Genomic DNA, 13,708 nt, shown 5'->3' with positions numbered 1-13,708 from the left:
GTAAATGTATACAAACACTTTAATCGCATAATGATAGATTTAAGAAATAATATATCTCATCCAGTGATTTGTCGTTGAATAAATCATTGTTTGGAGTTCAGATGCGAGGAATTATATCACGAGGGCGCAGCCTGAGTGATATAATAATACGCATCTGAACGACAAACAATGATTTAGTCAAGAGCAAATCACTAAATGAGATATATTATTTCGATTCTAACACGTTACCAAGGATTTTTAAATACATCCTTGACGACATTCATTAAATATTTGCCCGTTTTCAATCGGTTTCTTTACCAGCGCGCCGCTATGCCATTTGATGCCATGACGTAATAATTGTGACGTCAGAACAGTGATTTGTTGTATAATAATTCACTGTTTTCTGCCTTCTTTGTTTAATAGGAAAATGAGTCGGATCGTGTTAGAATTAGGTATTTTTCAGTTTTTGTTTTGTTTTTCTTTTCTTAATCCCTAGACATCTTGCTGATACCACATGGCAAGTCATTGCTTGGCATTTTGGTTGGCACAATGGCGTTGTTTTGCTTGGCTGAAAATATATTCTTGCATCAAATATGACTCCCACTTTTAACATGATATTTATTTTGCACTGACAAAGTTATCTAAGGAAATGTAGGTTTCGGACATTTACAGAGCTGGATTGTTTTTTATAGAAAAAGGAGTTGCAAAAAACACACGCAAACTCAACACAGACCCGCTACCGATATACATTCCGGCTGACGCATATTTGCTCGACACAGAGACTGTCAATGTATTATATAGGTCAGAAAAGGCGTCACAGGCATGTAACTACATGCACAAAAACGACAAGAATAACTAACTGGACGAAATCAAAATTGTAATATTTTGTGAATAGCTATTTAATACCATTTATAATTTATAACAAACAAAAAAACAGCTGGCAGCCAGACTATACATAGAATAATGTCACACGCTGACACACTTTAATATGCAGGATCTAGCTTTACATACAATTGAACCATGTTCCCTGTTTGTTATTATACCGTGTTAGGCTAACTCTCAAAACTGATTATGTTTATTTTGTATCACGAATTATGTTTATGTAAAAGATATTGTCTAGGAAGCTTTGCTACTTAGTATTTATAGATACTTACAACAGACAACACTTTCTTTTTGGAAAAAGACATAGATCTAAATCTGGAAGCGTATTCCTTTAAATAAATTCGTGTTTTCAATAGCAGAGGGAATTTCTCATAATCTTCTCATTATACTGCTCCGTTTTGCGTGCAGACAAGATTAACTCGCTCTTTAATTTGTTGAATTAAAGAAACTCACACTCTGAAAGTGTAAACATTTGGCAAGCTTTGAAGTTTGATGTTTGATTGTAGGTACATACATTTTTTAGTCCCCTACTGGTTGAAAACCAGTTTCGGGGACTATAGGAATGCGCTTTTCCGTCATTCCGTCCGTCCGTCCGTCTGTCCGTCCGTCCGTCCGTCCGCAATTTCGTGTCCGGTCCATAACTCTGTCATCCATGAAGGGATTTTAATATTACTTGGCACAAATGTTCCCCATGATGAGACGACGTGTCATGCGCAAAACCCGGACCCCTAGCTCAAAGGTCAAGGTCACAATTTGAGGTCAAAGGTCAACAGGGCTTTTTTCCTGTCCGGTCCATAACTCTCCCATCCATGAAGGGATTTTAATATTACTTGGCATAAATGTTCCCCATGATGAGACGACGTGTCATGCGCAAAACCTGGACCCCTAGCTCAAAGGTCAAGGTCACAGTTGGAGGTCAAAGGTCAACAGGGCTTTTTTCCTGTCCGGTCCATAACTCTCCCATCCATTAAGAGATTTTAATATTACTTGGCACAAATGTTCCCCATGAGAAGACGACGTGTCATGCGCAAAACCTAGACACCTAGCTTAAAGGTCAAGGTCACAATTTGAGGTCAAAGGTCAAGGCTTTTTTCCTGTCCGGTCCATAACTCTCCCATCTATGAAGGGATTTTAATATTACTTGGCACAAATGTACCTCATAATAAGACGATGTGTCATGCACAACTTTCAAACCCCTAGCTCAAAGGTCAAGGTCACACTTAGCAGTCAAATGTTAACATAGCATGAACAGGGTCTGTTTCGCGTCCGGTCCATAACTCTGACATTCATTAAGGAATTTTAATATCACTTAGCACAAGTGTTCCCCATGATGTATGGTGGCTGATTTCTGCCATCTCGTTCTGGCGTGTTGGCGCGTTTGCAGGGCGCCAGAACGCCAGGATGCCAGGACGACAATTATACGCGCCAAGACGACAAACAAGGCATTTGTCGTTCTGGCGGGGGCGCCAACACGCTAAACTGGGAAGTTGTCGTCCTGGCGTTCTGGCGTCTTAGCGCGTTTGCAGGGCGCCAAGACGCCAACACGCCAGGACGACAATTGTACGCGCCAAGACGACAAAATCCATATTTGTCGTCTTGGCGCGTTCATTTGTCGTGTTGGCGTGTTGGCGCGTTGGCGTTTGCAGGGCGCCAAGAAGCCAACACGCCAGGACGACAATAATATGCGCCAAGACGACAAAATCCATATTTGTCGTTTTGGCGCGTTCATTTGTCGTCTTGGCGTGTTGGCGCGTTGGCGGGGGCGGGGGCGCCAAGACGCCAACACGCCAAGACGACAAATGAACGCGCCAAAACGACAAATATGGATTTTGTCGTCTTGGCGCGTATAATTGTCGTCCTGGCGTGTTGGCGTCTTGGCGCCCTGCAAACACCAACGCGCCAACACGCCAAGACGACAAATGAACGCGCCAAAACGACAAATATGGATTTTGTCGTCTTGGCGCGTATAATTGTCGTCCTGGCGTGTTGGCGTCTTGGCGCTCTGCAAACGCGCCAACACGCCAGAACGAGATGGCAGAAATCAGCCACCATAATGATGAGATGACGTGTCGTGCGCAAATCCCAGACCCCTAGCTCAAAGGTCAAGGTCACAATTGGGGGTCAAAGGTCAATAAGGTTTTTTCCCTGTCCGATCCAGAACTCTGTCATCCATCAAGGGATTACAATATTACTTGGCATAAATGTTTCCCATGATGAGACGACGTGTCATGCGCAACACCCAGTACCCTAGCTTAAAGGTCAAGGTCACACTTTGAGATCAAAGGTCAAGAGGATTTTTTTCCTGTCCGGTCTAAAACTTTGTCATGCAAAGCAGGATTTAGATATCAGTTGGCACAAATATTCCCCTGGATGAGACAACATGTCATGTGCAAGAACCAGGTCCCTAGGTCTAAGGTCAAGGTCATATTTAGAGGTCAAAGGTCAAATTCAAGAATGACTTTGTACGGAACATTCTTCTTCATGCATGGAGGGATTTTGATGTAACTTGGACCAAATGTTCACCACCATGAGGCACCCTTGTTTTTAGAATTACGTCCCTTTGTCGTTACTATAAATAGATTTTATTGTAACTTTTTTATTACTGGCGGTAGAGAAAAATCGAGACCACTTTTCTGTGGTACAGCATGCATGTTACATCCAATTTTTAGGTTGTATTTTGACCTATCTCTACTGGTAAAGAGTTTCTTGTGGACTTATATTATATAGATTTTTTTTTTTTTTTTTTTTTTTTTTTTTTTTTTTTTTAAGATTAATTTCCCTTTGTTGTTACTATAAATAACTTACATGATAACATTTTTATAATCAGCCAAAAAATTCAATATGAAAACAACTATAGGTTTTTATATATATAAATTTTAATCCAAGTGTTTTGTTATAGCATATTGTATATATAGTACAATATTGTTTATACAACATTGACAGATATCAGTTCATTATGTTATACTGCAGTAGAGAAAATTAGGTGCCTTCCAGTAGGGGACTTTGTATTGCATGGCAATACTTCATTCACTTGTTTTTTTAGTTTTTTTAGTTTTAATGTCTGCAACTGAAACTGAAATTTCCAGACACAATTTTACTCCTTTTTGTAAGAACCCTAAACTGTTATCTAATCAGGTCCGATCTTAAAACTGAACTTCGTCGCCGCATCAAAACCTTTGCACACTGAAAACGGACCACATTGTGGGTTGTGCTGATCAGGTCCGATCTTAAAACTGAACTTCGTCGCCGCATCAAAACCTTTGCACACTGAAAACGGACCACATTGTGGGTTGTGCTGATCAGGTCCGATCTTAAGCTGAACTTCGTCACCGCATCAAAACCTTTGCACACTGAAAACGGACCACAATGTGGGTTGTGCTGATGCTCATAAAGTCCTAGAAAAAATGCTAAAATAACATCGATACATTTCATTGTAAGAAATGTAAGAACAGTTCCAAACAAGCATTGTATGACTTACATTGGCTGCCGGTGAAAGCAAGGATTGGGTTTAAGATCCTTTCTTTCATGTATAGCTGTCACATTTGCAGAGCAAGCACCTATGTATTTAACAAAACTGCTTACAGCATATGTTCCTAGTGGACATCAGAAATTCTGTATGCCGTTATGCTGTTCCATATGTATACAACAAGTGCAAAACATTCAATGATAAAAGTTTCTGTACTGTTGGTCCAAAAACTATGGAATGATCAGCCATTAAGCATTACGCAAAAATCTTATGCTTGTTTCTGTTAAAACACGCTTACGCTAAAATGACTTCATGTTAACGTGCGATGACACCAATGTTTTTGTTGCGACCAAGAAAGAGCGCTACTAGATTTTATCTACTCTTTTAGATTAAGGGCATATTAGAATCGAAATAATGTATAGCAAAACCGTGTTTTAACTAAATTAATACACTCAAAATCGGTTATACGTCGCCAGAACGAATAACCTCTTTCCGTGTATTAATAACGTTAAAACACGGTTTTCTATATATTGTTTCTTAAGTGAATCACCTTATAGATTCAAACAAAATCTTTAGACACTGTATTTTAGAGACTTTATGACATTGTTTTAAATGGGATAACAGCAGGTGTTAGTTTTTAATTTTTTGTGAGTGTTTACATTTCATCATTAATATTTTTATGGCTTGTTAGATTAAGTGTACAACGCCATTGAATATGTCATTGTATTGAAATAGGCGTTTAATTAAATTAATCAGTTTCATTTTCAAGAAAAGTGTGAACAGAGTGTACTTTCTTCATTCTGAATGATATGTTCACACTAATTCCTTAATGATGCTTATTGATTATTTGTTGAGATGTTAATATACTTATTTGCAAATATCATTGATTACTTGGGTTTGTAAGCGACCCTCGACGGAAATATGTGGGGTCAGTATGATAAATGAGAGGAAGGGGGCGAGGCGTTAACTGAGCCCCTATATTATTCATACTGACCCCACATATTTCCGTCGAGGGTCGCTAACAAACCTTATAATTGATTTGTTTTATCGAACACTTATTTTTGTTTTTCCTAGAACGACATGAAAATTTACTGACCCTCTGTAGAAATATGGGGGGGGGGGGGGGGGGGGGGGGTCACCACCTTTGAGTCAGTGGAAATTCTAGAATCGTATGGGACTATTAACTATTTGTTTATGATAGAAATCACTCTCCAACTTGTTCTAAACAATTTAGAGGGCAATGATCTATGAAGTTAATATTTGGTAGTCATTGCTTTAGAGAAAAGATTAACATAGTTACATATAAACGACAAACATGTAGGGCGTAATTTATACAATGAAGTGCACGTATAAAATCGTACAATACCGGTTCTATGATTCTTGAATTAGCAAAAGTGAAGTACATCAGTTTTAGAGCAGTGAAAATTAATCACAAAAAATATGTCAGCCGAGAAACGAGAAGTCATGTGGACTATAAAAAATGACTGCGATCCGACACTTTTGGATTGGACATCCTATTCTTGGAAGTGTATCACTTCTTTTCTACATATGTTTATATTAAAACATCTCATTTCTCCAGTAACCAGTATGAATTGTCAGGTAAAAAAAGGCACGATAGGGGTCGTTTTTATTTTTAAGTTTAGATTTATGTTGCCATGATTGTTGAAAAATAAGTATTTTTATGAATATGTCGACTACTGAATTATAGTTTTTTGTGGTTATTTTTCGCAAAACGCGACGACAGGCTGGTCGTTTTTTTGCTAAATGAAATTAAAGCCTTCTACATTGTAGATGTTGACGTAAAAGGCATTATTTTGTTTTGTTGTGATTAACTGCGGTATCTGTTTTCATTATACGTGAATATATTTATACAATGTGAGGCAATATTTCGGGTCGCCCAAATATTTCACGTGGATAAAAGAGTGGAATGTTTTTAGGCTGCAGTAGGTCATTGTGTAATTTGCCTTTCATCAAATGATTAATGTTCAAATTTTTTCAATTAAATCGTTTAATGCGACTTTTTTATGTCATGCCATCGTTAAATGCTTGCATGTATTGAAGGATGATAAATGCAGTGTTCATTTTATTTAGATTTAGCGAAGGATTCAACTTATTTGTCAGATCAAACAATGAAATTATGAATTTGTAAATGTAGGGTATGAAAGCTTTCTTGCATATATCTAAAATATATATAGAACGAGGTAGTGATATTGTCGGACACTATTGTGAGACTCGCCGTGTAGGTTGTTGCCCGGGACGCTTTGTCACTTGCTCTGTACCTATTCTTGATACCATTTGTTACAGTGATAAGTTTTGCAACAAGACGAGGGGACTGATTTCTTCTCATTTTATAACCCTACCCCACTCAGAGGTTAGATTTTTTACTATAGAGCCCGCCTATTGAGAGCAGAAACAATCAACGAAATTAAAAAGTAAACCTTTCAAGTATTATAGTGTTTCATTCATAACTTCGCACCATTATTATTTTCTTAAATCAAATATTGAATAAAATTATTAGATTTTCTTATTCTTTAAAGGCGTATCAACGCTGTCAGTTAAGTCATAAAAAGACTGTAAACACGAAACACTTACAATGCAAATTTGAATTTAAAGTCCGTTTGAAAAAATATTAAAACTACCGATATGAATTAATACATGGATTCAGTGCTGTTATGTTATGTGGCTTTAGAAAATATTCTATTCTTTGCATTCTATTAACATGTCTAATAGAGTCCCGTTTAAGCCATTGCTGGGGTGTGTGAAAGGTAATGAACATTTCATTATGTCTAATGAACAAACCCAATCAAATCATCTATTAAATTGATATCACTCTCCAGCTACTTTTATAGTGGTCTGCATTTTATGAAATATCTCCTCCCTCCCATTTCTGTTGCAGCAAGTCTTGGTCTTGCCTCTCGATGCAGTCAACGTGCAAGTTAAAGTGGTCTACAGCGTACAGTTGTCGCGCTACAACTTGTCCCTTACCTCTGCCATGCGGTCAATGAAAAGCATGAAGTATAAAGTATACTTGAAATACGTAGACGTCTTCGGTGAACTATGTATAATAATGACCTTTCATAGTGACTGAGTTGTAATATCAGTTCTTATATGAATTGTATATAGAATCTAGAAGACAAGATGTTAGATCAGTAAAAACTATTGATTACGGAGGACCTGATAAGTCTAGCATAGTAGGTAAACTATGTCTTTATGTTATGGTCGTAATAGTTACCATCACTAATCTCATGAAAACTTTAGTAAATACCCGTTCTACAGATTGGTTGCAATACAGTATGGTGTTTTTATTATGTTGTACTATATAGGCAAACATTTTAATATTTTACGATAGCTTTAAAAATCTTCGAAAACTTAAAAACTGCAAAAAAGTAACAGTCAAAGAAACCAGATTCCAAAAACATACAATTTGTATTTGAAAAAGGAGTGTTTTCCAAGGTGGCCAATCATAGTCATTTAAACAACTTGAGAGCGGCCCACGCAGACAATCTATCTGTTCTTTCAACAGTGGCATCCCCACCGTTATAAGGAAGTTATATAGTGTGACCAGTAGGACCGACATTGTATCCTGGTTTAATTGCTCTGAACGATTGCTAGAACGTGTGGCACAACATATGTGTTGTCATATCGTACCTACAGTAGCGCCGACACCGTATCCACTAGACCAAACTCCCCCCCCCCCCCCCCCCCACCCATTTAAAGACTTTGTTGGTCAACATTCTGTCCCTTTAAAGCTTCCAAGTTTTATGTCATTTGGGTAAGTGAAATCGTAAAGCTAGTGGTGCCGACGCCCTATTCACTAGACCACACATTATTAAATATAGTTAGCCCCGTTTCTTATCCGGATAATCAACATTTTAAACCTGCTTGAGGTTGTTCTTAAAGCTAGTCATAATTGACAACTTGAATAATGTAAAGATATTTTTCAGTACTAGTAGGTTTAATGTCTGAATGATATAACTAAACATTTGATGCGATTTTAAATTTCATGCTGTCATTAAATCCTTGTGACATGATAATACAGTTTTATTCCTCATTTAGATTTAGTGTTGGATTTAATTTGTTTTTAAAAATTGTCAGTGGAAATATTAACTAGTAAATCTGCATCAGTAATATGCTACTTAAAATGTCATTTGACGACAAAATGCACGAATATTCAATGATATAGAACCAATTTATGGCCATTAAATTGCTGGATTTAAATGTAACATATAATAAAAATCTAGTGTAATTTTTAAGCCATTGCGCTTTGTGTGTTGCAAGTTGTGTTAATTTTGGTGGATATGTATGAAAATTGGTTCAATGGTCAATAAAAATATTGTTATACGAAGATAAGTAAGACAAAAAAGATAATGTGAATGAAGATGAAAAAGAGACACATTACTGAATAACAATAAAAGAAAATATGATTTAATAACGAGTATTAAGCCGTAAATTAGGTGAAAAGTTGTCACGCATAAAACAAATGGAGCAGTTTATATCAAAGTTTGGAATTTTAACTTTTGTTGCATTTCTCTGTAATATCTTATTAACATGTAACAGTGCGGAAATTAAGCTGCATAGATCTAAAAGATATATAGAATGGGGTCCGGATATTGCCGGACCCTATTGTGAGACACGCCGCGGAGGTTGTTGTCCGGGGCGTATTGACACATGCTCGGTACCTATTCTCGACACCATGTGTTACTGTGACGAATTTTGCAACAGAACGAGAGGGGACTGCTGCCCAGATTTCTTTTCATTCTGTCTGAGCGGTAGAACCACCCCTGCCCCAATTAGAGGTAAGTAGTTTAACATTGAGAGCTGTCTCGAGGAAAATGGCATCTTTTATATTTCATAGTATGAGTATTACGTATTAATTTAACAAAGTATAAACATTTATTTGTGTTGTCATGTAGACACTTTTATTAGGAATAAAAATAACAGACCCTTTCCTGATTTTCTCAATTTCTCTAAATATTTTAGACCTTCATCTCTATAGGAGATAATACAAGTAAAATGCATTTCTGTGTCCATGTTCACCAAAAGCTGCCTTCGGGCTGAAATTATGGTGGCATATTTCTGCCAACCACACATCCACTTATTTATGTACTAGACAGTTTTCTCTAAAAAAAAAGTTACATATCCAGTTATTATCTGGCAAGTGGCAAAATTGCGTGTTATCCAGATAATTTTGTTAATAGGACAAACTACTTGTTAGTACCCACTATTGCCATCCACATATTCACATAAATAAGTGGATATTGTGAAAGTTTTCCTGATACCCAGTTTATATTCGTACCCAAATTGACGATAAACGGTTAGACTTTTCGCAACAATTGTTTTCAAACTAAAGAAAAGTGTCATACATGTTTATTTTCTTGACAGTGGTGTTAGATGTTGGATCTCTTTACATTTAAGCATCTTTCATGTCATTAAGGTGCTCTTTAATTTTAACAGTTTCTGAACTATTTTCTCAGAATATGAAAATTTTAATTTCTTTCAGCCTAAACCCGAGGACTTAAAATTCCTCCCGCCATTTCTTTTTCATGAAGAGAAATATTTAAACCATCAAACTGTTTTAAAAATGTTTTCTGCTCTTTCCATTCAGCTTAATTCGTTTTAGAAATAACTGTGTCAACATTAAAACGGTTTTGTTTTTCGTCAGTTACCCATTTTTCGATTTTTTTCTCGATCAGACAACAGTTGAAAGGCAGTCTGTCCAGCACTTTCATGATGCTTTTTTTATACGAGGGGTGTTCAAAAAATTTTGAGACTAATGCGCTTCCGTAGAAAGTTACAATTTAATTTTCACGAATTTCACGGGATCTTATTGTTAGCATTTCGTTGACAATCGAGTAAAATTTTATTGAAATCAAATCAAGCGTTTTAAAGTTATTGTGCATTATTTATCATATACCCGTATAGTAGTCGCAACTTGACCGCGATGGTTGACCTTAGGCTGATTATTCATATCGAGTATTTCATTGTAGAAATAAGGGGTGCTTAGGGTGGCCGTGTATATTTAAATGGAATGAGTTTGTTTACAGTGTTTTATGTACATACCTTTTCAATAATAGGTTGTGCCTCATTACGTATTATAATACAAAGGTCAACCATCGGGGTCAAGTTGCGTCCACTTATATACACTGGTCAATTGTACATGTAAATATGAAACCTAGTGGAAAATTAGAGATTCGAGTGCGATGTAGTTTAGGAATTACTGCAGAGAAGATTCTGAATGAAGTGCATAAACACTTGGAATCAACAGTGTATCGATAAGCACAGTTTACAGGTGGTTCAAAGCATTCACTAATGGATCGAATAATGTCAAAGACAGGAACCGTTCTGGCAGACCTCAAACAGCAATCACTTCCAGAAACATTGCTGCTGTGAAAACCCTCATAGAAGATGATGCTCGGTACACGGTACGTGAGATAGCTAGTTATCTGAACTTATCAACGGGAACAGTTCAGAACATTCTGACGAAGAAATTGTATTTAAGAAAGATTTGTTCCAGATGGGTGCCCCATCTCCTGACCGAGGATCAGAAAAAAGAAAGAGTGCGTTGTGCTAAAGAAACATTGAAAAGAATCAAAGAGCTCGATTCAAGGAAAATAAATGAACTGATTACGGGAGATGAAACGTGGATCTACTACATCGAGCCACAGATACGCATAAACAACAAGCAATGGCTCTGCAAAGACCAGCCTAGACCAATCATTGCTAAAAGGACCAAGAGTGCCAAAAAAGTCAAGTATGCTGTTTTCTTTAACTCGCAAGGCCCTGTGGTACAGGTTGCAGTTCCAGAAGGAAAAACTGTCACTGGAAAATTCTATCGGGATAAGGTCTTAAAACGTGTCAAGGCGTTTTATGAAAATCGTCGGCCTAGAACAGGTTTAAGAGGGCTGTACCTCATTCATGATAACGCTTCATCTCATAAAAGTGATGTAGTGCAAAGGTTCATTGAGGCAGAAAAAATTGTACAAGTGGAGCATCCCCCTTATTCTCCTGATCTTAGTCCGTGTGACTTTTTCTCTTCCCTGAAGTCAAGAAACGGCTGTCTGGGCGGCGTTACGCATCACGCAGTGCGCTAGGAAGTGCGTTATATCAGTGCCTTTTGGGTATCCCCAAGGGGGAGTACTCTGACGCTTTCCGGAGGTGGATCGATCGACTTCAGAAGTGTATTCGTGTTCATGGAAACTATTTTGAGGGATTAAAATAAAATGGAATTTGATATCTATTGTTGTTTTTATTCTATTGCTACAGTCTCAAAACTTTTTGAAAACCCCTCGTATAGCGGACTTTAGGGTGTAACAGATAGGATGAACTTCATTGCATTTTTGCATCTCCACTTGTTTTATTGTATATCTTACTGACATATACTGACTGTGAGGTACATTTGTGATGCATGTTTGTGGTGTTTCCTTTCACAATAAACTCATGAAAACCAAAGCTACCTGGTGAGGACTAAATCAGTGTGTATAATATCAACGGCAACATTTGAAAGAACTCAAAAAGCTGAATGATTTGGAAAAAAATGTATATTTTGTCCTTCTTATGTATAGTAAAATACCACTGGGTGTAGGTTTTGTTGCAGTTTTCATCACAAATAATCAAATAAAGACCAAAATTATCCATTCAAGACTAAATCAGTGTGTATCTTTAAGCAATGACAGGCAGTGAAAGTGCATTAAATTTGAAAGAAATTTCAGACGCTGAATGTTTTGCAAAAAAGTATTTGTTATTCTGATTTAAAGTAAGAATTCCTAATACATCAGGTTTTTCAAAATGATTAACAGCAATTGCAGCTACTATCAGTACTTTGAGCGCTTTGATGTAGAGGAGCACCGAACAGTGTTTATTTTTAAATATCGTAATCGTAAGTGACCAACTGACAAAAATCAAGATACCTAGTTAACGTAAGTGAATATGTGGATGGCAGTATATTAATCTTTATTTACGTCTCATTCATGTACAATATCACAGGTACAAGCTTACATTTCAATACATAAATAAAATTAGTACATGACCGTTCAAATTTGAACTATAAGAGACAATCATAAAATATAACAATATCAATTTAATACTAACATATAGTTACAATTAAGTTACTAAATAGGACGTGTAGAAAAAACTACTTGTAAAAACCGAGAAGCTGATATTAATCTTGGCTTTTAAAGGCCTAAAAACTGCCATAAAGAAAAAACAATGATCTTAAAAAACTGAAAAGCAAAACACCACTAACGTGGATGTGGTAAAAAATGGATTTAAAAAATCAAGTATCATAACAGGTCAGACCTGTTATAAACTGATTAATACCAACCTCTCGTTTTAGATTTTATTATTATTCCATTCTCATCCATATACAAAAAAATAAAAAAAATAAAAAAAAAACAATAAATAAAATGATTTAATACTAGATGCCCGCGGGTAATGTCGAGGCGCAGAGGACACTTAAAAGTCCAGGCAAAAATCCTTATAAGTAAAGATAGGTCATAATACACCTAAAAATTGGATGTAACGTGCATGTTGTACTACACAAAAGTGGCCTAGATATTTCCCAACTACCAGTAATAAACGTTACAATACAAGCTATTTATAGAAAAAAAAACAAAGGGAAGTAATTCTAGCTTCTTGCGTATGACACTTCGTTTCTTGATGGTTGACACTTTTGCCAAGTTAAATCAAAATCCCTCCATGCATAAAAAGAAATGCTTTGGTCATTCCTGTATCTAACCCTTGATCTCTAAGTATGACCTCGACGTTAGACCTAGTGTTCTGATTCTTGCGCCTGACATCCCATCTCATAATGGTGAACATTCCTGTCCAGTTACGTCCGAATTTCACCATAACTTCAGATGAAATTCTTCGGATCAACTCATTCTTCAAATTGACCTTTGACCACCTACTGTGATCTTGATCTTTAGACGAGGGGCATGCGGTTTGTGCACAACACTCCTTCTAATTGAGATAAAACATTCCTGCTAAATATAAACAAGATTGGTCCATGCATATCAGAGTTATGGTCCGGACAGAATCGGACGGACGGAATGACACCCACAAGCACGGACATGCACTGACCCGCCAAAAATGGCGACTCAGATAATCTCACCGCAAGTCGGCTCAACAATAAAATGTACATGGCGAGGTAGAAAATTATAAAAATATTTATACATATTAAACAAGTATACATTATTTACATTGGTAAAATTGTCTCCTTTGAAGTATTAAGAAGCAGGTTTTGGCCAAAATTCTTATCATGTTATTATCAGTAAAAAGCAATTTCATTTTCTCACTATTACTTAAACTCATAAAATTAGTAGCAGAAACTCTGGCACTCTCAAACAGGGTATTTCTTATGTCACTTTACAAATTGCATTCAAG

At 36.7% G+C, this 13,708-nt stretch overlaps 1 protein-coding gene across 6 annotated transcripts in view; it reads left to right on the top strand.

Annotated features, from left to right (window-relative positions):
- The window catches only part of LOC123525474 (uncharacterized peptidase C1-like protein F26E4.3), a 119,395-nt gene that overhangs the window by 67,683 nt on the left and 38,004 nt on the right, over positions 1-13,708 (top strand). The window contains exon 1 of one of the 6 annotated variants that reach the window (XM_045304539.2): positions 8,326-9,123. The exons of the other annotated variants lie outside the window; for them this stretch is intronic. Within the exon in view, the coding sequence (XP_045160474.2) occupies positions 8,808-9,123 (316 nt within the window). The 5' untranslated portion in view covers positions 8,326-8,807. Of the gene's footprint in view, positions 1-8,325; positions 9,124-13,708 lie in introns of those variants that run through there. 6 annotated transcript variants of the gene reach the window in all.

The sequence above is a fragment of the Mercenaria mercenaria genome, chromosome 3, assembly GCF_021730395.1.
Source record: "Mercenaria mercenaria strain notata chromosome 3, MADL_Memer_1, whole genome shotgun sequence".
NCBI classification, from domain to species: Eukaryota; Metazoa; Mollusca; class Bivalvia; order Venerida; family Veneridae; genus Mercenaria; species Mercenaria mercenaria.
Note: the sequence above shows the minus strand (reverse complement) of the source record. Positions and strands in the feature narration are given on the sequence as shown.